The sequence below is a fragment of the Parus major genome, chromosome 18 (assembly GCF_001522545.3).
Source record: "Parus major isolate Abel chromosome 18, Parus_major1.1, whole genome shotgun sequence".
In the NCBI taxonomy this organism is placed as follows: Eukaryota; Metazoa; Chordata; class Aves; order Passeriformes; family Paridae; genus Parus; species Parus major.
The window spans coordinates 7586624-7612832 of NC_031786.1; the positions used below are offsets into that span (position 1 = coordinate 7586624).

The 26209-nt window shown below is 41.7% G+C and overlaps 1 protein-coding gene across 1 annotated transcript in view; it reads left to right on the plus strand.

Moving 5' to 3' along the window:
- The first annotated feature begins 64 nt into the window (after nt 1-64).
- Nucleotides 65-26209, plus strand: part of SEC14L1 (SEC14 like lipid binding 1) — a 41001-nt gene continuing 14856 nt past the window's right edge. Inside the window, exons 1-5 of the mRNA XM_015645933.3 lie at nt 65-158; nt 1831-1922; nt 23598-23747; nt 23837-23968; nt 25984-26112. Coding sequence (XP_015501419.1) covers nt 1860-1922; nt 23598-23747; nt 23837-23968; nt 25984-26112 — 474 coding nt within the window. The 5' untranslated portion in view covers nt 65-158; nt 1831-1859. The remainder of the gene's footprint in view (nt 159-1830; nt 1923-23597; nt 23748-23836; nt 23969-25983; nt 26113-26209) is intronic.

Consider the following 26209-nt stretch of genomic DNA (forward strand, 5'->3'; position numbering starts at 1 on the left):
CCGCGCATGCGCCCAGCCCGTCCACGCCCCCGGCAGCGCGCAGGCGCCGGGCCCGCCCCCGCCCGGCACCGCGAGCGACGGGCGGCGGCGCGCGCCCCTCCCGCGCAGGACGGAGCTGCCCCGGCGGCATGAGGGGAGAGCGCGGCCGGCTCCGAGCGGTAAGGACAGCGCCGAGCCGCCCGCGGCCTCGCCCCGCGCCCCGCGTCCCTTGGCCCCGCCGCCCTGCCCCGCGGCAACTTTCCCATTGTCCGCCCGCTCCCCGCCGGCTCCTCTCAGCGCTGGCTGCGGGGAGCCCCGAGGAGCGGTCGGCGCTACCCGTGGTGGACGGGGGGTGGTGATGGTAATGATGGTAGTAATGATGGTGATGGTGGGACGGGGGTCGCGGTCCTCGGGCGGGTCACGGCAGCGCCGCGGCCGCTGCGCTCCGGCCGCCCCGTGCAGGCGGCTCTGGCCGGGTCCCTCCGGGGCAGCGCGGGGCTGTCACCGGTGTCCCGTCCCCTCCCGGAGTGTCGCGGAACCCTCCGGGGCAGCGCGGGGCTGTCACCGGTGTCCCTCCATCCCGGCCCCTCCAGGGGTGTCCCGGATCCCTCCGGAGAGCGCGGAGCTGTCACAGGTGTCCCTTCCCTTCCCGGGGTGTCCCGGTCGCTGCGGGGCTGTCACAGGTGTCCCGGATCCCTCCGGGAGAGCTCAGGGCTGTCCCAGCTGTCCCCCCATCCCGTCCCCTCCCGGGGTGTCCCGGTTCCGCCGCGGTGGGAGGAACGCGGAGTTTCTTTGTTGTGTAACTCTTTTTGTGCGGGGATTAGAGAAGGTTTGCGGCTGTTTGTGCTGATTCAGGTGGTTTGAAAACAAAAAAATAAAAAATGCGGGGTAGTCATGGGTAAATTCTTCTCGGGGCTGGGATGTCGGAAAACTTTCCTGTGGCTCGGGGGGTTGTTCTTGGCTCCGGCCGGGGAGCGCTGCCCCAGCTGCGGGGCCGGGAGCGCTCCCGCTGTCCCTGCGGACAGAAAAGTGAAGCGAACTTGCTGTAGCAAACCCATTTCTCGCTAAATTGAGGCTGGCTCGCCGCCCGCGATTCATATGCGAGTGCTACTGCCAGAATTTTTCAATAAACGTAATTGCAGTCGAGAGAGTTCGGGTCAAGCACTTTGCTGGGCAGAGCAGGCACAAAGCCTTTGGAGTAATTCCTCTCCGTGTTGCCAGTGAATCTTTTCTGGCCGCATAGTGGAATTTTTCTCCAAGTTTTTTTCCACAACTATCACATAAGTTTTTCTCTCAAAAGTTTCAATTATTTTGGAGATGATCAAGTAAAGATCCATCGGTCTGCTTTAATAATCCATCTTTTTTTCCTCCTTTTTGCAAACAAGCATTTTTAGCACTTATTTTTTTAACCTCTTTTTTGTGTTTTCTGTATTTCTTTCTTGTGCCCAGTCCCTGCTCTGAGCAGGGCAGCCCACAGACCATGCTGGGGGACTGGGAAATACTTCTCTGCCTGTCGCTGGGATGTGTCAGTGTTTGGTTCCCAGCAGCAGCACAGGAAGTCTCACCATCCTGACAAAGAGTCATAAAATCTGTTGAAGATTTGTTACTAAAAGTGGACTAAAAATGTGCTAATTTTGTGTTGTCTTTAGAAGAAATGATAAGTCATTTCTGACAAATATATATATATATAGCTTTTCAGAGCCCTTGTTGGGTCTTAAAAAAGGTTGTCAGGGAATTATGAAGGATTTCCTGTGGAATTGCTAGCGTGGTACCACGCACAGACTAATTGCAAGAGAAAATTGAAAATGGCTTCCTACGTCTGACAGATGGTTTTAAAAATTTCTTTTTCAGGTTTGAGTTGATCTCACTAAACTGCAGCCATGGTGCAGAAGTACCAGTCCCCTGTACGGGTGTATAAACACCCTTTTGAGTTAATTATGGCTGTAAGTATTAATTTTTGCTGTAATTGCCTTCTTGACAGTTCCTTGTGTTGCTGAGTACTTGCTGGGCTTTGTTTGATAGATACTGTAGAACATAAAAAGCTGAAAACAAAATGCAAACTATGAGAGCTGTGTGTTTCAATGTTTTCTTCTCTGCCCAGAACGTTTTCTTAACATAATGTGCTCTTCTTTTCTGCCAAAGGTTAGATAGTGTTTACAGATGTATTTGAAAGTTAGAGCAAAAGTAGCATTGAAGTGTACTGGAAGTTGATTACTGGGGTAGAACAGGAGGAAATGTCATGTACACCAATTAAAACATTGTTTCTGGTTGTGTTTTCATCAGTGTAGAATTTACAGGATTAGATAGCGCAGAGAAAGCCATGAAAGCAAGGATATATGCCTGAATAAAAAGGAAGAAAGGACACTGGGAACATTCTGAGGGATGGGAAGAAAAAGTAGGGAGGCCAGAGAGATGAACAAAAAGCCTTTTGGGTGCATGTTGCTAATTGGTGTGATAGTGGTACAAATAGTAATGAAAAGAAAGAAATTTAATTAGGTTCCATTTTTTTCACTCTCCTCCCTTTTAGAAAACAGAGTGGAAGTAGGTATTTGACATTTTGAAGTATATTCAGTTGAAACCACAGCTGTGGGGTTCTTATGAGTTACAAAGAGCAATTAAGGAGCTTTTCCCTGATAAAAACAGTTAAAAGTGAGCTGTAATCTACATAATAATTGTTTGATTTCACTTGCTGAAAATACTGTGCTTCATGACTTCAGAGGAGACTTCTAATAGTGCTCATAGTGTAAATATTTAGATAGATCACATGGTTTGGGGTGCAGGGCTCCTTACAGAAATTCTCCTTTGCAGTCACAGGGCAAAAAAAAAAATAGTTCACTCTACAGGGAATACTTGCATTTCTTTTAATCTTATTCCTAAGGCTGCCTCCAGTGTTACACATTTAGGTCTTGCTCTTGCAGACACTTCAAGGCAGAGAGTTCTTATTTTGCTGAGCAGTGAAGAGGCCAGCTGTGATATGTGTAAGGTCTTTTTGTGACTTCAGTTACTCTGACAGCTGGGCTTCAGGTGGTCTCAGTGAAATTTGATGGTGTCTGTAACTTTAGCCTTCAGTGAAGTACTGGCTCTTAGATCAATCAGCCAAAATTAGTTTCTTAAATGAAATTCCTTGTATGGTTGCTAAACTGATGAGTCTTTACCTTGCTGCTGAATTGAAGGCAAAAATTCTTTTTGTGAGTTATTTCTTCAAGGATATTTTGAGTCAAAATGCTGAAATCAGAATTGCTCACAATGCTTTGCTGGGTGTAATTAGAAACACTTCTGACTATTTGTATTAACACAAACTGTTCTGTGTCTTGGGGATAGTATCTGAAGAATAATATTTAACAATTAAAACATCTTTCCTTATTTTAAAGCCTTTCTTTTGAAAGCAAGATGCTCTAGTAGGTATGCAACTAGGATAAAAAAATAGTTAAAAATTAACAGTGAACTAAGAGAAGAATGCTTATAAAAAGGAACAGCCAAACAGGATCCTTTCTGAGACTGGAAGTTTAGCTGAGCAATAATACATCTGATTTATTTAGTCTGTGTCAGAACAGTGGGTTATCACTTGTACTTGCTCAGAATGTGAGCGCTGGATGAAGGTCCTCCCCCTGCCATGTTGCTGCTGTTACTGATTTTTAAAACTTGTAAAATTCCTGCTGGTGATCCATCAAAACCATCCATGCATTTTTTGAAGAGGGTAGAGGAGTCCATGAGCCAAATTCTCTGAGGAATATAAACAGTATATGCAGGCTTGATGCTTTTTGTTACTGTTTTGTTACTGTTTCCCCTTGGTTGAACAGTGATTGCATAAGTTGATGAAGTGTTTCTGGAAGGAATACTTGTGTCAAATTCTATGCTTGCTAAAGTGGATGCACTATGTTGCATATTCTCAAGTAAAAAAATGCTATAATGTTACTTTAACAGTACCAGCAGCTCTTCTGAAAAGAGGAACAGCCTGGCATATACAGGATTGAATTTAAAGCACCCAATAAATGCCTTGTGTTGTGTTTGATTTTCCTCTGTCCCTCTTTTTTATTTGCACCCAGCCCTTGAGAGAATGTCTCCTCAAACAGAGGTTTAAACCCACACCCAGAGCTACTCATCTGTCAGTAAAAATCTCTTGAGAAAACTTTGGTCGATGTGGCAGCAGTGTTCTGTGTGCTGAATTGTCTTAACAAAAATCACTGGTTCTGGCCTGGCTCTTGTGTGAGATCTCATCTTTGTGTTCAGGTGCTGAATACTTTTACAACTTTTATTTGGCCAATTGTCCTCCCTTTCCTGGGCGTTCTGTGGAACTCCAGAGGTAATTCATTCTTTCTCTGGAGCAGTAATGAAGTTCACCAGTGGCAATGAAGCCCATGTACACTGGGAAGATTCCCTGGATGTTGCAATTGCAAATTGGAACTCATTAAGTCAAACTAATATTTAGCCTTCAGACAGAGAAATCAGCATTAATTCTTCTTTTCTGGAAGCCACGGAATGAATGCCACTTGCAGAGTGGGTCATTTACAGTGCAAACTTCCGATTTCCCCATTTTCCCCTTCCTGGGTTTCCAAGAGGTACTTGAGAGAGAATGGAGCACAATCAGCATTCCATTCATGCAGCTCTAGTGTGTTCCCAGGGAACTTTGTTCTCTGGGAAGGGTGACTGCATCTCTATATTAAGACAAAAAACTGAATTTAATTCCGCTTTGATCTAAGCCAAGATTGTCAAGACAAAAGTGCTTTGCAGGCAATTATGATATAAAAACTTCTAAAATAGACAAAAGTCAAAATTCTTTTCCCAAGTTAAATTGCTGTTGAAAAGAAGTTGCTCTGTTATGCTTCCTCCACTGACATCTAAAACTCATCTGTAGAACCCTAATATATCTCTGTGACAATATCCTTAAGGCATGACCCCTTTCTCCCAGCTGGGAATTGGTGAGGTGCTGAGGCTGGGAGAGAGTGGGGACATCCATTGCTTCAAAGCTTCCTACCTTCCCTCATCATTAAAGTCCAGCTGTGTAAAGTCTAGTATAAGCTACTTCCCTTGAATATTTCCTTCTACTGGCAAATTGTGTGGTTCCAGATAATGTTTAAGATGCAAATCTTTTAATGGAACTATTTCCTAAACTTGAAAAGAGTCTAGAATCATAGGCTAGAAATTACCACACTTCAGTCTGACACACCCAACACAGGCCAGATGATTTTACCAAATAGTTTCCAAAGCTGGCATCATGATTTTTGCCTGCTCTGTGGAATATCTGTAATAATTAACTTATTAGAATCTGTGTGTTAGTGGATATGTATTTAAGAAAGCACCCAGAGCAGCAGCTTGCACAGCTGTTCAGGAGACTGAACAGAATCTCACTTCTCCTCCTGTTCAGAGTTTACGTAATGCTGGAAGCAGCTGAAATGTGGAAAAATGGCTGTTTACTTAGACTCACTTGTCAAGTTACCAAGGTTAAATATGCTGGAGAAAAACTGAGAAGCTGCTTTTAGAAAACTTCTAAAGATTACAGATTCATTTTTTTAAAATTAGCTTAAAGAGGTTTACATTTAAAGTAATACAGGGACTTTGCTGAATAAGTAGTTCTTAATATTAAAAGGCAGTTAAGAACTTGAATCTTCCTTAACACACATGAGGCTAAAATTAACTTTGGAGATTCGCAGCTCATTCTCAGTCTGACATACTTTAGATAATTCCCCTTGAGTTTAATTTCCAAAGTAAATTTAAATAATGAATAATCAGTTGCAATGGCATTTTGAGGGTGGAATTTATGCAAATGAAAAATAAATAAGATGTTTGAAAAAGAACACATTGGATTGAACCATTGACCAGCGGGATTTTTCTTTTTAAGTTTCTGGAAGCTCTGTGGAAAATGTATTGCTCTTCAGCCCATTTAGAAAATGTCCTATTTACAGTCACAAATTACTTAGTTTCAGAAATAATGTGGATTTTAAAAAATCGATCTCACATTTTGCCACTGTTCAGATAGAATATCTGAAATATCTCAAGCATGAATCTTTCCTAGTAAGTATAATGTGTAGTGCCTTTGATTATATTATCATTTTAATGGTTCAAATTTGCTGCTTTTGGACATCTCTTTGGCTTTATAGATCTAATAAATAGTTCTTAAGGTATATCTCATGAATTAAAGTATCCCTAAATTACAGGTAAGTAATAGGTTTGTAAATGGGATTAATATGCTTCAGTGATAAGAGTAGATTAGAAAAAAAATTATCTGATTTTCCAGATTGACAAATCAAAGTATAATTCCCTTGATCGAGATTGTAATGAGCTTCCTGATCAGCAGTACATTATTATTTCACTATAGAAGTTATTACTTTAAAAAGTAATTTAAAAAAATTTAAACTGTATCAAGCTAAGTGCCACACCTCCTCATAAATACTCGCCATTTTTATTCCTTCCAGTGTCATTTTGTTTTCCTGGAAAAAATGCATTTCACACATCATGTGGAGAGGGGCTGAGAGGCTGGTGAGAAAAAGGAAACTCTTCTGCAAGTGCTTTTGAAAGCACAAAGTAGGCTTTAAATGCACAGAGAAGTATTTTATTCCCTTGATGCAGCATGCTTTGCTGACAATTTCTCTTGGATGCTCAAATCCTAGGGAAGGGAATAAACCTGGGTGTCTGCTCCTAAAACCTCCGAGCTGTTTTCTCTTCTATAGAACACCCAGAGACTCAGCTGCTTTGCTCCCTGTCTTTGTTGAAAACTCAGCCTTATTTGCTGTTGGAAATGTGTTGGTAAAACTGTGGTGGAGCAGGGCCTTGTGTGGAATTTCTGAATTTATTTGAAATGCCTGAAGTTTCACTCCTGCTTGATGCTGGTGGTGGTTCCTCTGTTAGCACATGGTGTAAGAACAAATGATTACTTGGCCACTTGTTTGGAATGAGCTGTGGGTAACAAATGGGAGAGTTCTCTTAAGCACTGGAGAAAAATATTGACTTAGCTGCCTGCTAACAGTGCAATTTATGTGTTACTTTGTGACCTGCTTAGCTATTTCCATGCTTGGTTTCCTGCTTTTTTTTTTTTTTTGTTTGTTGTTTTGTTTTGGTTTTTTTGGCAAACACATGACCTGACTGTAGCTGACAGCTGCGGTTCTCTTGTTCAGGGAAAGCTTTGAGTCAGTTTTTAACAAGTCCTTTACCCTTTAAAAGCAAGCTAGTGCTACTGTCACACTCTGGAAGGTGTCAGAAGAAAGAAAATATGTATCAAAACAGTTCTTGGGTTTTGTTCTGAAAGCACTCCAAGCTTTTCACCCTTTGCAAGTGTTTTAACTCTGGTGTGAAGTGCTGCTCCAGGATCTGTTGATCCAGCCAGGTGATGTTGCCTTTGAGTTAAAATTCTTACAGATGTGGGAATCTGGCAGAAAAAATTGGTTACACATCCTGCAGAGTCCTGGAAGGTGTAACTTCATGGTCCAATGTGTGCTTAGACAGAAAGAAGCATGTGTTGAAGCATTCAAAACCTTGTGGGAAAGAGGGTGAATTTTTGGGGGATTGATTAAAAAAACATATCCAGTGAGAAGCCAGAGGTTGCTTAGACATCAGAATGAGATGTTTCTATATTGCTTGGACAGTCTGTGCTGCCCGAGGACCTCCTGTAAAGCACCTTCAGTCAGAGTCCAGAATCTGGAACCCAGAATTGGGGGGTGTTTGTTGTAACCAGGATTGCTTTTGCTTTGAACTTCGTTTGGAGTCAGTATATTCCTGGAGGGAGGCCAGTGATGGAATCTTTAAGCTGTTGCATTCTGAATGTAGAATGAATCTTCTGAGAATATGCAAGGAAAGCTGTTAATTAGCTCAAGTTGAAATTAATTACAGGTTGGTCTAAAATGGTCTATTTCCTTTTCTCCCAAGTGAATTTGTATTCCAGTTTTTTCATGTAGTTTAAAAATACTCTGCATGTATTCTAAATGAAGAACTAGGATGTTAAGCTGAATTATTTAACACTTTATTTCATTTTTGTGATAGAGTTAAGACAGGTCAGGTTAGCAGCTCATGTAAAATGTTAAGGCAGGCCTATTACAGGTAGTTTAATAATTTGACTTTCTCACAGTCCCACTGCAGGTGCTTTCAGCCATCAGCAGTCAGGCAGTGGTGTCTGAGATGAGAGCCCTGCACTGGCAGAGCTGCTGGCAGCGTGGATGGAAGGGCTGGTACCCTCTGGGCTCCATTGCTAGAACACTACAGGCCAGCAGCGAGCTATCACAAGTGGGGATCAGCTCTCAATTCTCGCCTTTTCTCTGTGTAGCTTTTGCTCAAGTCATGCCGATGTCAGCCCAGTCCACTGAGGTTTTCAGCTTGTGGTTCCATGGCCCTTTTCTAAGGGTTAGAGAAATATCACCAGGACGTGGTTTCCCATTGCAGCTAAGCTGATGCACCAGGCTGCTGCTCTTGCTTTTTTTGCAAAGACATATTCATCAGCAAGCCAGCCTGGGGACACAGGCTGGGCCAGAGCTGTCTTGGAGGAAAGGAAGATAAATTCCTTGTCAAGACAATTTCCTCGCTGGGCTCCCTTAAGGCTGCTGAGCAGCCCTGTGGGAGCAGGTGCTGGTCCCCCCCATGCTGTGGGTGAGCTGCTGGCAGCTGGCTGCAAGAAAGAGGAGTCAGCAGGGCAGCTGGCACCAGGGCTGCACTCTGGGAGCCCTCCAGTCCCTTGGGAAATAATTAGGGATCTGCAGTTTGAAAAATGCAGAAGCTGCTTGCTGTAACACTAAATGAAGGGGCCATTAGAAACCTGATTCAGCAGTCTTCAGGTATTATTTAACAGTGCAAAGTACTTGCAAATTGCACTTAATGCCTTGGAGTTGTGGATTCTGTGAGTTGCTTTGACATAAAGGGGGTTCTGTCCATGCTTCAGAAAAATGAAAATTAATAATTTCTGTGTTATATGCTGGAACACAATCACAATCAGACTGTCTTGCTTTGTCTTCATGTATAAAACTTCATATTTGAGCATTTTCTATCTTGGACTTCTTTTGGGTTTTACTTTATTATAATTAGTTTTGGGTTCTATATATCAGCAAATTTGAAAATAAAAATATCACTGGGCTACCAGCTTTAACTCTGGTGACAGCAGAGGGATCGTGGGAGGGAGCAAAGAGAAGCTACTCTTTTGCATTAAAAATGAATATTTGCTTAAACTATTTTAATACTTAATTATACATGTTTGGGCTCTCTTAAATTACTGTTTCAAGGTTTTGTTATGGTCAGATTGATGAAGTTAAATATCTGAATCTGTGGGGTTATGGATTACTGGATAATTACAACTGTTTTAGTTTTGTTGGTATTTATGCTCTCAACTTGAGTTCGAGTGCTTTTTGGAATACATGCAGATCAATTTGTGCAGGAGTTGAAAGCTACACTGCAAAGCTCACCATCTCAGTCTGTCTGATAACTTTCTGCTGTGCCTGCTGCTGCTGTAATATTAGATCATATCACTGTGCCAATAACAGATCTCATTTTGTGAAAATGAGTATTTCCCTGGTGATGGTCAGGGTGGCAACGTGCCATTTAGAGTTGTTTATGCCACAGCAGAAGGGAGCAGCTTCCTGATGAGCACACTTCCTTTCTTGTGTGCATTGTGTCCCTTCATTTAGTGTAAAATTCAAATGCCACAGACATTCTGTCCAGTTCAGGCACACCATGCAGCAGAAACCTTTCCAGAGGATGGTTTTTTCAGACTATTTCATTCAATGTGTAAATTATACTGTATAATTTGCAAAACTCTCTTTGCTGTGCAATTCACTGGCTTGTAGATAAGTTCTTCATTACTGAATTCAAGGCTCTATGAAATTACTTATTTCTATTGAAGTGTTTCAGGGTGTGTGTGGTGCAGCCACTGAAGTTGTAATGAACAGGATTTAAAGCAATTTCACTTGAACTTGTTAGTTCTGTGTTGACTAAACCAATTCCTGCTTTTGTTTGCCTTTCTTTGCTGTAAAGGAGGGTGAAGAACAAAGAAGTGATTGTCTGTAATCTATGACTTTAATTTCTTTTTGGAGAAGAATCAAATGACTAAATGACTCTTAACTATTTTTTTGGCTTATCTTTTGAAGCTAGGTGGTATTTTCTGTCTGTGTTTTATTGGGCTGCAGAAGTTGAACCATGCCAGTGATGGATCTTGCACTGATATTACCTGATTATTGATATCTGAATGATGAATTTGGCTTTTTATTCTATCTCTTTATGAGAGGCACAGAGCCTAATTGCACCATGAGGCCTCTAGCTAGTGCTGCCTTTCAGGCAGTGGCTAAGGGCAGTATGTGCCTCTAGGGGAGAGGATAGGAATGTGATCAACATATGGTAACACTCTCTTTGGATACTCTCATCCTCCAGCAATGTGTCTTGACAGCCCTTCTGGTCCAGAATGTGCCGTTGTCAGGAATAACATCTCATGTGCTTGATTTCTCGTGCTTCCAATTCCTTTCTGGAGCCCAGTGAACTCTGTGCTGACACCCTCCAGCAGGAGCTGGTGCTTCATGACACTCTGTCAAGAGATGGATCCTCTCCCTGGAGCCTGGCAGAGCTTGCTCAGCCCCACACCTCCTGCTCCTCGTGTCAGAAGAGGCAGCACAGCCTGGCTCAGGCTCTCTGTGCTGCCTGCCCTCTTGGATCTGGCAGGTATTTCCCTCAGGTCTTAAATGACTCATTTTTGTGGTGGTGGTCTTAGTTCAGTGGTTTATGATTTCTCATGAGGAACTGCTGCTCTGTATTCTTGGTTTTCCACCATCAGTTTTTACCTTTTTGAGGGTCTCCTGATACATCAGATATGGATGTAAGGTATTTTTTTGTTATGCTTCCTAGTTTGAGGTAAATAGTGTCTAGGCTCCAGACCCTATCATGCTGCATTTTAATGACATTCCATTGATATTAGTGAATGGTCAAGACTTAAAATTATGAATTTAAAAGGCTGCTCTCTACCTGGAAGCTGATATTTTCCTGGTCCAAAAGCCAAATCAAGGCCTTGCTGTTTATCTTGAGTTTTGTGTTCTCCTGGTGAAGCTCACTGTACTAATGATAGTCTTGGAAGAGTGAAATCACTGGTGTAGTGCTTAGAGACCAATTGCCTCTGGGCCAAATGAAAACCTGGTGGGTGAAGTCTGAGGCAATGAAGTCAAACCTGTTCCACTGAGCCTTCATGGAAGGGGGGAAAAAAGTCTGGAGACTTTTTCTTGTGGTAGCACAACTCTTTAACCTCTCAGGCAATGGTTTAATGAGGATTTCTGAGCCCACACTGTAGCAGTGCTGTAGTCATCCTGTCCTCCTCCACTCATAAATTCGATTTTGTCTGCGCAGTAATAATTTTATTAAAAATAGCCTAACATATTCCAGATGTTAAACATGTTGTAACAGACCTTCTTATTGAAAGTGTCTGTGATTCTAAGACCAAACAAGTGACGAATACTAATTATAGGACTCATAAAAGTGAGACTCAAGCTGGTACAATAGAGCAGCTAGGAATATTTGACTGTTCTAAAAATAGATCCTCAGTGGACACAGTGGGATTGCAGCTGAATTTTAAAAAACTGACTGCAGAGGAACCAGACATGCAGTTTTGTTAACTGGAAAAGGAAAGGGGAAGCCAAGCACCAAAATGTGCTTTCAATGTGACAATACCCCATGCCTGTGAAATGCCTGTTGGCAACACAGAGCGTGCTTGTGATTGTTCAGCTGCTGTAAGACAAGGAATGGTAATTAGAAGAAATGGTAGGACAAGCTTAATGATTTACAGTTGGTTTTATGTCTTTCTCTTAAAAAATTCACAGGAAGATATGTTCCTGTGTTATATAAAGGGCTGTGTATTGCCAGTGTTGCAGAGAAATAGGAAGTGCTTGGGAATAGCTCACATTCCTCAGTAATCACATGTCGGTCTCCAGGCATTTAAGCTTTCCCTGGCCTGTCGCCAGCCTTTGCTGTGATGCTCTTTTGGAGGTCAGCCTTTTCTCCAGAGTACTTTAACCTTGAGCCAGAGCAGTCGTGTCCTGTGCAATTGGGGTCAGAAGCCAAGTTTCCTCTGGTAGGAACTACTGAATTGACTTTAATTGCAGGGCACATTCTGTCAAACAAAGTGTTGTGCCCCGAGCTATGTGGCTCCTGGGCCAGGCAGATTTCCATCTGTCTTGCTTGGAACACGGGCAGGGCAGGTATTTTTCTCTTGAATATAGAATAGTGTTGTAAATGCGTTTGAAATAAACAAGTTACAGTGACATTGCAAATCCAACTGGTATTGCTGTTGCCCCCACGAGGCCAGGGAAGATATGTGTATGTTGAAGAGCAACTTGGTGCAGCACAGCTCTAAAGTCTGTCCTCGGTGTTCCACCTTCAGTCTAGACCAGAGCAATGTCAATTGTTTTCTAACCAGCAATTTTATCTTGGTCTCTCAGTCATAAGCCAGCCTAACCTGAATGATCAGGCTTTCCCAGCTTACTCCAAAGGAAAGGAAGATTAAAATTATTTTATTTGCATTCAGCGTGGTTGTTGAGTTTTCTGTCCTTAACCTTTTGTTTTTCTTGAGGAAGGAGTGATACTTGCCCAACTTCTCTATTCCAGCTTCTCATTTTAGAGATTTCGAGATTGTGCAGAGGCTGCAGTTGAAATTTGTCTTGCTCACTCTTAGTGGAGTGGCACTTGGGTACTTTGGGCTCTCTGGACTTCCCAAAGGGAGGAAGAGAATTAATGATTCACTTGTGTGTGCCTGGAAGGCAAAGCAGGTGTAACTCAGACTCCTACACAGGCTGTCCACTTTCTCCTCTGTCCTGCCCTCATATTCAGCTGTATTCTGAAGATGGACATTTAGGTTCCCATACAAGAATCAATTATTACACAATTCCACCTGGGTGAGTTTATTTAAGCAAACCACAGATGACTCAAATCTGTTTTAAAGCAACCACTCCTCAAATTAAAGTCATGTTGAAGCATGTGTGTGGTTATTGAAGATCATCTTTTACAGATAGAAGATGGAATGTTAGCCTTGTGTTCAGGTTGCATCCTTTATCCCCAGTTTGTTCTACCCATTGAATTGGTGTAGCTTTTGCCATCAAAACTTTGAATAAAATTGCATTAAATCATCAAAGATTTAATTTTTATCTGGAAGAAGATGGAATCTCTGTGTGTAGCAGAGTGGTTCTTAAGCAGTTATGAGCCAGTTCCCTTCCAGTGTCATTCCATGCAGTATCAGGCCACTGTAATTTTCTGGTAAAAGTTCTGAGCACTTTCTGAAATGAAAATGCCCAGCTGTTGAATGGGAAGGGTGCACTGAGGGGGATAGAGCTGTGATTTGTGTAGAAAGAGCCTGCATGGGTGACTGCACTGGTCACAGCCTTGATGAGAATTGAGGTTTCTGAGTCTGGCTGTTTCTTTCTGGTGCAGGAAAAGAGGCTCTTTGCTTTTTTTGGTCAGTTGGTGACCAAAGTTGAATGACTCAACAGTGAACTACCAGTAAAATTCCACTTACCTAGAAGATTGCTTCATAACCTGTTCTTAATTTCCTGCTTTATTTATAAGACCTAAATTACTTTAATGAAATATTAAAGTAACTTTATGCATGCTTGAAAACCCTGAACACCGAAGCTGAGATTCCTTGGATCTGTAGCCAACACATTTATGCTGCCATACAGAGGAGTTTGCTGCAGACCTTCCTGTCCCCCAGAAACTCCTTTTGCTCCTGCTTTTTGCCTTTTCTTCTATCTCCTTCCCTGCTTTTGGTTTTGGGCAGTCTTAAGTGAATCTATGCTTTCTTAGTATAAGTCAGATTTGTCACAAATGCTTAATGAACATATATTGTCAAGTATTTCCTTGGATAAGCTGAGAACTTTACTGATATTTAGTTGCAGATGCTGTCTAAATGGAGCATTCTTTCAATAAGCTGTCTGTGAAATCCTTTTGATTTCTGGCTTGTGTGCTGGTAGAAAAACAAGCACTTACTTGCTTAGCGTTTAATTTGCAGAGAAGGTAATCTAAAACTCTGAAATGTGTGTAAACTTTTTAAATCACTACAAGGAAATGTGCTTTTTTTTTCCCCTGAAATTGTTACTGTCTTTTTGATAGTAGGTAGGGTTTGATGTCTGCTGTAACTTAACAGCAGTAGAAAATCAGTTCTAAATCCTGTTCATGAAAGTGATACTAATATGCATAATCCTATCTAGTTGATTCTTAGCCTGAATTTTTCCAAAGCATTCTGTGCAACAGGTACCAGAGGTGAATTTATTGCAGTGTGTTATGATTGACAACTGAGATTATGTCCCAAACTCCACATGGTTTGGGGGTCATATTTTGTGCAGTAAGAATGTTTTGGTTTCAGTAGGACTCCTGATGCTTTCTCTGCATGAATGACCTCAAAGGAAAAAAAGTTCAAACACAAGTAAGACAAACTAAAGTGGGTACCAAAGTTTGGGAAGATGGTGTGGATGCTGGGCTGAGTTTCCTTGGAGATCTGTCCAGTTTCAATGACATTTTGGAACGACCTGGAGGATGTAATGAGCAGTGTGGTATTTTCCGGGGTGGACTGGGCAGGGCTGGGTTAATGGTTTAACTCAATGGTTTTAACTGAGTTTGATTCCAAGTGCATTCCACCTGATGGGACTCAAAGCCAGGTTACAGGAACTGGCCTGCAGGGTTGCCTTTGGGGTTGTTTCGAATGCCAAGCTATGGAATGTAATTAAAGCCAATAAGTTATCAGCACTGTAACCTTGGAAATGCTGCCTGAACCACGGAGAGGAACTGAAATGCTGGTATTTGTGTGTTGATGCAGCTGCTTTCACTTGGACGTGCTTTGTAGCAGTTTAACACATGAAAGGTCCTGCTATCAGAAATCCAGGGTGGTGGGTGATGTGCTGTGTAAGCAGCACTCTGTGAACTGAAGTTTCCTTTAAAACACCATTTCAATGGTATTTCATTATTTTTATGATTGGCTATGTGTATATGCACTATGATTATGCCTGAAATTTAACGTGAAGCTGTTCCTTTAGCACTGTAGAAGACTTGGAAGAGATGAAATAGGTGTGAAGTAGCCTGGATTATGTCTGCAGAGCTGTGTGGAGATGAAGCTCTGTTCTGTCTTTGTTCTGAAAGGTTGTTTTGCTTCCCCATGCACATCCCTAGTGTTCTGGATGAGTGGTGGTAAGTGCTGTTTGAAGCCAGGAGCCAAGAAAAAATTGTCTCTAAATTTTTATGGTCTCAGAGTAACTTAGTGGAGCCAGAGCACAAGAATAACTTCTCTGCTGTTTCCTGTCTCCATAGAGATTTTTAATTTACTGAATCAAAGCCCTTCATACAAGATCACAAAGCAGTTATTGAATTTGAGTTTGGTCTGTATACTGGGTTATTTTGTAGTGGTCATGGGCAATGTACTCATTGTTTTCAGGAATTTCCAGAATGGATGTGGAGCTGGGAGGTTTCTTGCTGTGTTTCTAGGATTTGAGCAGCAAATTGCCTGCTTGGCAAGTGGCAGGGCTGTTAACCTATTTGGTAGAACAAATAGGTATTGTTTGTTCAGTGGTGACATCCACTGAAGACAAAATCACTTTAACAGGTAGAGTCTATTTGAAAATGCAAGAAACTTAACAGGGTATTTACTTAACTTGAAAGTACTGTGGGCTTCCAATACAGCTAAATGTAAAAATGGACAGAGCAGTCTCACCCTCTTCTTTTTGTATGAAAATAGAATCTGAGGCTTTACATAATTAAGCTAGGGGTGAATTTAAATGTATTGGAATAAATCTGCTCATCCTTTCTTCCTTTTTATGGATATTCTCGAGGCACAAGTGAGTTTTTTGTAACACTACAGAGCCTGAACTCCTTTCCAGTGAAAAGAGAGAACCCCTTAAACAAGTATAGGCACCAAGAGAAGACAAGGACGAGCAGGGATTATATTCTTCTGTACACTTAATAAAACATTTTCTTCCATGCAGGCCTCTTGAGTGACAGAGGAGCTGCTGAGGGCAAGAATTAATGGCTTTGGTAAATGCCAGGAAAAGAAACGTTTTCTTATTCACTCTGCTTACAGATGGCTTCATTTTCCTCAACTCCTGCTTTCATGGAGAGTTTCTCCGGAATTTCATTTCCATTCCACAGAAGAAGAGCTGAGAAAGCTCAGTTTGCTGGCTGTGAAGTCAGTTCTGCTTTCAGATGCTTTCTTGAGATAGGAATACTGAAAAGAACAAGTCCTCATAGCACTTTATGATTGAACAAGGCCCAGGAAAGCCCTGGTGGTGTTAATGAAAAGGTTTCTGCAGTGATCTTCAGTGTTTGTTGGGTGTAAGGGCAGCTTAGAGCACGGGTTATTTAACAGTTATGGGTGTTGGAAGCCCAAGGAGTGTTTAGAGACTGCAGGGCCCTGTAATGTTTGGGAGATCAGCACTCATTAAGTGTGGGAAGTCTCTCCTGGATCTTCTGAGAAGAAGAGATGTAGACCTGGGCTGTAAATTTGAGCACTGCTTCAATGCAGTATCATAAATACAGCATTTGAAGAATCTGAATATCATGCTGCAGTAAGTTTTTGAATCACTGACATTTTTTCTTTCCAGATACTCTACCTGAAAGCTCTGATCTCTGCCTTGGAGAACATCCAAGGTTGTTTTTCAAGATTGCTTCTCTTGCTGTTTGAGAAATAATTAACCTTCAATTACAACTCATGAACAACATCTGTGCAAAGTAGATTCTTGTTAGTACTTGTCTGATTTGGATAATAATGTGTTTGTGTGATCTAGTAAAAGAGAAAAAAAAAAAAAGAGACAAACCCCAGAACTTCAAAAACAAAAAAGCCATTGTAATTGTAGTCCAAAGATTTGATGCATAATTACATAAAACTTTGACAGCCTCCTTTATGAAAATTTTAGACTAACTCCATTGTTTATGGAGTTTAAGGTGGGAATGTAATGTACTTCTGCAAAGTAGGAGTTGGGCTATTTGGGAATTCTTTGCTTTGGAAGACTGGATATGAACAGTGCTGTAAACTTGAGACTCTTTAAGCACTAAAGATCATTTAATTAGAAAGTTCCAGGTCAGTTCTTACAGTTTGTTGTAAACAGGAACACTTTTTAGCCTCTGAAATGGAGTGGAATGTTTGTCTTACCAATATTGACTTGTCCTATTGATTTTTCGGTGTAACTTACAAAGGAGTTATTTATTTTATCTTGGATACACTTAATAGCCATCATTAATACTTAGATGGACAAATTTCATTGTACCAGGGAACAGAGGGTAAAAACAATTTATTGTGTTTGTGAATGACTTGTGCCAGTCCAGGGTAAAATGCTTTTCTGGATTGTAGTGGAGGAAGGATACAAGAGGGACAAAGTAAAATAAGGTCAGGATGCAGCTGTAGGAAGGTGTAATGGGGAAAAAGGAGAATTGTGCATTTTTTTTCCCCTGTAGCTTAATGTAAGGGGCCACTTGGATTTGCCAGGTGAATGTCAGCTCTCATTTTGGGAATCCTAGAGAGTGCATCCCAGCACACGGGGCAGCCGTGCCCTCAGAGCTCTCAGATGGAGCCAGCTCTGCTCCTCACACCCTGCCCAAGTACAGCTCTGCCTGGAAACGCAGGATTTTCCTCTCTTCTGTGGAATTTTGCTCTGCATGGAGTGGAAGAGCTTTTTCCTGTTGCAAAATGAATGTATTTAAACAAAGGTATATTTGAATGTGGGACATTGTGATTGAATTTCTTTTTCAACAAACCAAGATGGAACAGTGCCTTCCTTTTTAATGAATGCTCTCTCCCTGCTTCATTTGTCTTAATTCTTAAAATCTCTGCAGTAGCTCTCTTTCAGGTGAAGAGTTATCATTTTTAATTCTAATTGCTTCCACACAAGGTATTTCCTGATGTACTTTCTAATTGCTTAATCCAGTTCAGTGATAAATGGTTAAGCAAACATTTTGGTTTTTGATCTTGCTCTGATAGCCAGCAGGTTCACCATGGGTGAATCTTGCTGGAAACCTATAGTGTATTTGTTCTAGTTCTATTTGAACACTTTTTTAAAGTAGAAATTGCAATGGAAGGCTTAAACTCTTTTTGTTTTCTTCCCCTTTTAAAGTAAGTCCTACTGTTCTTTACTTTCTGACGAGTCATATCTTGATGGCATAGCCTGTGCTAAACAGTTAAACAACCTCATATTTGTAGAGGACCAGAAATGGTACATAAAGGAAATTTTTTAGATGATACAAAGCCATTCATTGACAGGTCTGACCCTGCTTCTCCTGCTGGCTTGCCCGTAGTCCCCACAAGCTTCTGCTGTAGTCTGTGTAGCTAAAGCCTTCTCCATCTTTTCCAGAGAGAGTTCTAGAACTGAATGGCTGCCAAACAACCTTTATTTCCCAGCAATAAGAGAATAACTCCTCTCTTTGTAAATGAGAACGTTTAATGAAGTGAAAACACAGCAGAGAGAAAAAACACTTAAAGTCTCCTGAGCAAGGGCTGCTGTGCAGAGCTGCTCTGAGGGAAGGGCACTGCACAGAGCCAAGGGAGCTGTGCTGCTGGGACCCTGAACGTGTCCTTGGAGGACTTGTCCTTCCAGAGCTGGCATCACAGGGGAGCCTCTTCCCAGAGCTGACTACCTGTATGTTAAAGATATTTGTGCTTCTCCAACGTGCAGTTTGGTTCACGTTCCCTCTTCCCGCTGCCTGGGAGTGTTACCTTACCAAAAGCTCTATTTCTGGAGATTTTTGAGGTGTATCCACTGTAACCATCTGCTCTCTTGCACACACGCCCCCGAGCTGATCACTCCCATGTGAGCTAACATCCCTCAGAGACACTGGCACCGAGATCACACCGCTTTGTTCAAGTCTCACGATTTTTCTACTGCTTTGAACAAGTGTCATGATTTTTATACATATGTATGGATTGCAAAGGGAGTGGTAGAGAGCTCTGAACAGCAGAATACAGAGCATGAAAAATTATTTGCTGATGTGTGAGAGTTCATCCAGAATTGTTTCTTTCCAAGTTCATTTGCCAAGAATTTGAAACCTCTTGGTTGCCCTTCCATGAGTTGCTGCTTTTCCTATTGATCTGCAGTGATGTAATGCAAGGGGAGGAAGGGATACAGAGCTCTGCAGGAATGATCTGGAGCCAGGGCAGCATCCTGCTTGAGTGCCCCTTCTTTTTTCTTGTGTTTATGAATAATTCAGAAATCCCACACACTGCAAGTGCATGGGGGGAGCACAGTGAACTTTGGCTTGCATTTGCACATTGGTACCCACACGTGGTCAGGTGCTGCAGGCAGAAATTAAAGTTAGCACTGAGGTTGGAGTGCCAGGATGAATCTGTTTGTGGGTTCTCTTGAGGTGCCCTTGGAGAATGTGGTGCTGCTCTTGGAATGCTGCTCTGCCACCAATTTCAGACAGAAAACATCAAAAAGAAATAAAACATCTTAACAGCTTGATTCATGCCATTAAGCTGTTAAAGCACTCAATAAGCTTAATTTTCTCAATGGTAATTGAAATTCCTTTGTATTTCACCGGGTTAGAATTTGTTTGGAGGATTCACCTACTAGAACAGCACAGCTTAAGGTTGCTCGGAATATTTTTTTTCCTCTTATAAGTGTAGAAGTTAGTGCTGACTCATTTAATGGAAATACTAAGTAATCCCTGTCCTTGAAGGCAGGAGACTGGGAATATTAATCTGGCCAGAGAAGCTGAGTAATTTATTTGCATGAATGACTGCCTACTGAGGACTGAGCACATGCTTATTATCAAGGTATTTTATTAGCCCTAGGCATTGTTTGAGAAGCAAAATTCCAGAAATCTTTGAAAACTGATTTGGGGGTCATACCTAAGTGCTCTTTTAAAGGTGGTATTTTGAAAGGAACTTGTTATTCCTGATACTAGAATTCCAAAATCTAAGGGCCGTGGCAGCATAGCCCTTTGCTATGAAAAGCGACTGCAATGGGTTTAAAATAGTCTGACTTCTGAATTGCTTTCATGTCTTCACACTCAGCTGAAATTCTAGCAGGGATAAAACTGGAATAAATCCTGTTATTTTGACTCTACTCTGAGCATGAGTTGCTAAGGGAAGTAGTTGGAAAAGAAGCTTTATTACAGTGCTATTTTGGTTGAAATTATGCTTGTCAGTGCTCTTGCTGTTAACATGCATTAAGGAAGTTAAATTTGTGGTTCAAGCTGCTTCACCAGACTGTGTTTTTCTTGATGCACAATGCAGCTTTTAATGGATCAGAGTACACAAATGTTCCAGAGGCTGGTGGGGAATGTAAAGGTACATTATTGAGGATCTGCAGAATTGCAGGCTCAAAATCACTTTTTGAAAGATCTCTACACAGGTGTCTCAGCCACGGAGGTGTTGTGAGTTCCCATCAAGCCCAGCAGCAGCTGCAGGGTTTTGAGGATGAGCACATCTGTGCTTTTCACTTGTGCTCAGTGTCCACACACCCTGTGTTACATGTGAGGGGGGAAACAAAGCAGTAACAGTGTCACATCCTTGAAACACCTTCATTGAAACACCATTCTTGGGTGCATTTAGTGCTGCAGCAGCAGCATTTCACTCCTGCATGGAGCCCTGATTTTCTGCAGCTGCTTCTCTTTTGAGGAACTAATTGTCTTTGATTGTATCTGTACAGTGGAATTGGAACACTGAGACAGGGGTGTAGAATATCTGATTTTATTTGTGAAGAGAGACCTATCTGTCCAGGTTTGACCACAATGCTGTCATACAAGGAAGGGACAACATTTCATAATAAACTCTTCTTTATCAGCCTGCTGGAGGAATACTGCATAATGCAGTTCAGTTCTTTCCTGTCTGCAAAGCTGGATTTGAGACAAAGTTTCTGTTTCAAAACACTTCAATAATGCAGAAAAATCCCTTCAGTTCTCTTGGAAAATAAAAGCAGTGTTTGATCTTTCTTTAATCTTCTCGTGCTCCCTGAATAGCTCCAGTCTTGGCCATGCATGTGCTGCTCTGACTCACGTGGCTCTTGCTGTGTTGTACCATAAATTACAGGTTTTGTTCCTGTGCTGCATTGATTTGTGGTGAAAGATCTGTCAGTGTCCTGTAGCCTTTAGCAGTTTTTTTCCTGCCCACTCTGTGCTGTGAAATAGAGCAGTTTGTCCCCTGTGGAAGTCACAGCTGGGCTTGAATCACATTGAATATTTTGATGTGGCGTGGTTTGTTCTAATCACCTTTTATTCAAACTGGGCTGTGCTGAGAAATGGTGCATTACAAGCATGTATTGGCAGTGGGACATAAAGAAATAAAACCAGACTAATTTAAGAGCCCAATAAAATCGACTGTGAACAGTTTTCTGTGTGTATGTTCTTTAGGGAGAAAGAATCCTAAGTCACTGTTAAATCTCTTGGAAACCCTCAAGTACTTTGCTGTGAACATTCAGCTTGCCAGCTTTTGACAGATAATTATTTTGTTCTCATCCAAATCGAACACATTCAATTCAGTCTTGCCATTTGAAACGAATCTTCTTGGGTGTTTTTTTTGTTCACAGTTCAGCAAACACTCAGGAGCAGGTAATGCTCTGAATTGCAAACATTCACAAGGCAAACACAAAGTGTTTGGAGGACTAAGATGAGAAAAGCATCAATATGTGCAAAGAAAGAGACTTGCAAAGGCTTTGGCATAAAGGGGGTTGTTCAAATGGGGATAACTTGTCATCCAAATGTAAAAAAGACTGAAAAAAGTGAGAAAAATGTTAGATACTTTCTGCCTCTGCTCTCCTGTCTGTATAATAATCGTAACATAAGGTCCTGAAATAAAAGTATTAAATGAAACAATCTGAAAACCAGAAATACTTCTAAATTCTGCTTCTAGAAATATCTTTTTCTGACTTTAACAACATTTAACTACAGTCATTGCAGTTAAAATAGAGATTAGTTTAGCAAGAATGCTGGAACTTTTTCAGGAAGAGGGCTGAGATTTTAGGCTGAGCAGCTAAAATGTACAGCCTTCTGTCCAGAACAAGAGCCTTGTAAAAGAAATAGAACTTCTTTGCCATACCAATAGGGCAAAAGGAACAACTTATTCCATGTTAATAGGACCCATCCTCCCTTTGTCTCAGAGCTGTGAAAGATTTTCTCCCCCATTGCTGACTATTGTGTTATAACACTAATGCTCTGTCCCTGCTATTGTGCACACATCTTTGAGCCCAGGAATTATTGCTGTTCTTCAGTCAAACCAACCCAGCTGTGCACAGATGAGGTCTGGAGCAGGGACTGTGTGTAACCCCTTCCCTGGCTGCACTTGTGCTGCCTTACACAGGAGCTTTATGAACTCGGGACAGTCATGCTGCAAAAATGGTTTAAAAATACGCACAAGGGGAAAAAAAGCTGACACTGTTCTAGTGCCTTACACCACTGTCACCATAGCAACACTGCCTTCAAACTGGGTTTGAACACTGGTAATAAAGTGAAGTATTTTAATTGTTCTAAAGGGAGAATTAAGAGACCTTTTCTGTTCTGCATACTTTGTGCAGCTGCTGCTTGTTTTGTTCCCCACCCTCTTCCTCTTGGTGCTGCAGCCCAGCTGTTTTCAGAGTAGTTGAAATCATCTAAAGGGACAGAGTGGATATTTTACCTCTTTTAAAGAGTTGTTGCATGATGTTCTCTCAGATTTATTTTATTGAAGCTTTCTTCTGCATTGGGACACCTTGCAAAATCTGACCTCTTCACCAAAGCCAATGAGGTTCTGATAGCAGCAAAAATTAAGAAATTCACAATATGGAAAGCAGGCTAAAGATTTAGTTACTTCACTGCTATCCCATGAGGAAAAAAAGAAGCCATAGATAAGTAGAGAGACGTTAGAGACTGTGAAAAAAAGGGGGAAAAAAAAAGAGCTGTCTTGTATTCTCCAGGCACAGTGGTTTTAAAATCAAAATCCAACAAGTTTACTAGTGGGGATAACACCCTCTTACTTGTCTTACTGATCCCAAATCCTTTTCTATCCTATGTCTGATTTAATACCACCTTCTCTGTATCTCAAGTATTTAAGAGATGAAGTTATTTACATGACTGTGTTCTTTAACCAAAACCAAAGCTGTTGCTAGCTCTGCATTATTGCAAGAAGTTTTACATTTTCAAAAGTGTAAAATGAGCTCATTGTATTAGACTGACTGTTGTTGGACAAAACTGTGAACTGATAAACTGCAGTGAAATCATTAGGAACACTCTGTGCAGAGGGAGCTTGAAAGCTCTATTAGCTTAAGAAATAGCTTTTGAAATGTTTTTATTAGACCTTGGGGAGCTGTATGAAATCCCTCTAGACAGCTTGGTGAAACACCGGTAATTAGTAAGTGGGTTTTTTTAATCCAAGACATAATTGTTTTGTCTTGTGGTATTTTAGAACTGGAGGGTCTGATTTTTCTGTTATCAAGGGGGTTGTCATGGTACAGAATGAATAACTTCCTTTGCAGAGGGAGGGGAGAAATGGGTTATTTTGTGTGGTTTAAAAGCTGCCTTACTGGCAAGGAACATATTAATAAATGGGTTGTTTGGAATGCACTGGGACTCTTTCAGCTGTAATGTGGATTCAGGAAAGCTCAGCCCCTTCCACGGAAGCTCTGAAGGGCATTGGGCCTCCAAATGCTGGTGACGTTAATGAAGGAACTCCACAGACCCTCAGGAACTAATGGTGATGGTTGTTTGTTCTCTTTCCATCGTGACAGGCATATGAAAGAAGGTTTCCTACATGCCCTCTGATCCCCATGTTTGTAGCCAGTGACACTGTAAATGAGTACAAGAGTGAGGATGAGGCCATCCACGTGATCGAGCGGCGCTGCAAGCTGGACATCGATGCACCACGGCTGCTGAAAAAGGTGATGAGCTTTGACATGCCTGCTTTGTCCTCCTGGATATCCCTTCACCTGAATACTGTACCTTAACAGAATTTGTGCCTCTTCCCCAGATTGCAGGAGTGGACTATGTCTACTTTGTCCAGAAGAACTCTCTGAACAGGCGAGAAAGGACTCTGCATATAGAAGCCTACAATGAGACCTTCTCTAACAGAGTCATCATTAACGAGCACTGCTCCTACACAGTGAGTAACCACAGGCCCTTGGTGGGGCTGCAGGTGGAGCCAAGGCAGTGTTCAGATCTCAGGACTCAGACAGAGCTTGGGTTGTTCCTGGCTTTTGCTGTGCAACAAAAAATAACCAATGCACTGGCCTGAGTGACAATTGTCAGTGTTAAATGTAACACACTTGCTTCAAGAACTGAGACACGTTTGGCACCCTCTTGCTTGAGCATCTTCTCAAAGAGCTGAACAAAACATAATTTGCTGTGTTTGACAGCTCTGTTTAGGCAAATCTGTGCTTTGTAGCAGCACTGTGGGACTTGGTGTGGCTGATGTCACCCTGACAGAACTGCCAGAAGAAAGTTCAGCTGATTTGCCTTCTGCTAGCTCAGACAGAAATTCACTGACTCAGCTATGTTTTAACCTATCTTTTCCCATTGTTCTTGGTCTTCAGTGCAAATTTTAATGGAGAGGAGTCTGGTGGCAGGCCTGCTGCTCTGCTCTGGTCCTGGTTTATTTCTGAATGGCTCAGCCCATCCTCATGGGCTCTTACAGCACACACTGTAGCAGTAGAACTTCAAATTGATGTTAAAGGTCAGATCAAAGCTAACAAATGTGACTGGTTTATCTGTATTGTAGCACTCTTTTAAGGTCATAACATTTTCTGTTGTGTTTAACTTGTGGTTAAAAGATCTCTGGATGCCAAACCCACTTGACACTATTATCTAATGTTTTTATAATTATTTCTGCTGTAACTTCCAGGGTAAATTTAGGAATACTCTGCCACTTACCTGCAATTTTTATGTGAAAGCTCTGTTTAAACAGGGGAAATGCTGTACAGAAAAGTGCATGTGGTAAATATGTACAAAACACAGCACTTCTCTATGACCATTTGCTCTACTCAATAAAGAAATTATGTAAATACAAACCCAGGTTTTTAATGGAAGAAGAAATTGTTTCTAAAAGTTCATTTTTATTAAAGGTAATTTATAATTGAATTTACTAAAATTCAGGAAGGTCATTAAATGATGTTATGAGTTGTGCTTACTGAGACTGTACAAGCTATTCCTGTAACTCCCATTCCCTAATGCAGAAAATGAATGGATAAGGGTTTTTTTTCCTGTAGTTGTCTCCTTATAAAGTGTTGATCATGTTCTTAGCCAAATTTAGCATGTTTTGAGGGGGAAGGGAACCCTAAGGCATCAGGCCAGTTACATGCTCAGAAGTCTAGCCTTTTGTGATGTTTTTATAATGACAAATTCAGAGCCTGGCCTAGAAATTGCTTGAACAAATCTATTTTGGCTGAAGAGGGTTTAAAAAACAGCTTTTTGTAACTGTGTCATCATCAATCATAGAATTGTTTAGTTTGGAAAAGCCCTTTAAGGTCGAGTCCATCTAAAAGTCTGTGTTCAGGATCATGTCAGTAAAGCAAGAGATAAGCTAAGAGGGAAGGTGTCAGCTGAGTGAGGAGTGTGCACTTCTGTCTGTGGCATTATCATGGGAGAACAAACTAAAACAGTTTTCATTCTACAGAATGCTCAAGTACCCCCTAGGTCAGTGAGGGAACAGTGTTTTGGCTGTCTCTTGGAAACCCTTTGGGAATGCTGCCCCTGCCCTTGCTGCAGGGCTCAGCCTGGCTGAGCTGGCCCTGGGCTATCAGCCACAGCAGAGTTCCTGTGGAGGCTTTCACCCTGTTCCACACACACCCTGCAGTCCCAGCCCTTATCTGGACTGAGACACTGTAGAAATGTGCAGTTCTCTGGCTCTTGGCTGCTGCACTTGTGTTTCTTCACCCTCCCCTTTCTTGCTAAGACAAAAAAAAAACAAACAAGGGGATGTGGGACCATGGAAGGGCTTCTCAGCTTTTTGTCCTTCGGTGTTATCTCTTCCCAACTGTGAAGTAAGTGAAGCAAGACATGCAAATTCCACTTGAATGTTTTTGACTCCATAAACCTGTAAAACAAGAAACATTTCAAATATTGTGAGGGAGAAAAAGTACCTAAATGGATAACTGAGCTTTATGACCTTTTGACTTGCAGGTTCATCCTGACAATGAAGATTGGACCTGTTTTGAACAGTCAGCAAGCCTGGATATCAAATCTTTTTTTGGTTTTGAAAGCACAGTGGAAAAGATTGCCATGAAGCAATACACCAGCAATATTAAAAAGGTGAGCCTGCAGTTGGGGGAAGGATGTGCCTGGCTCCAAGTTACCAAAAGACAATGAGGCTGCTGCTAAGTAACAGGCTGCTCTGCTCAGAAAGCTG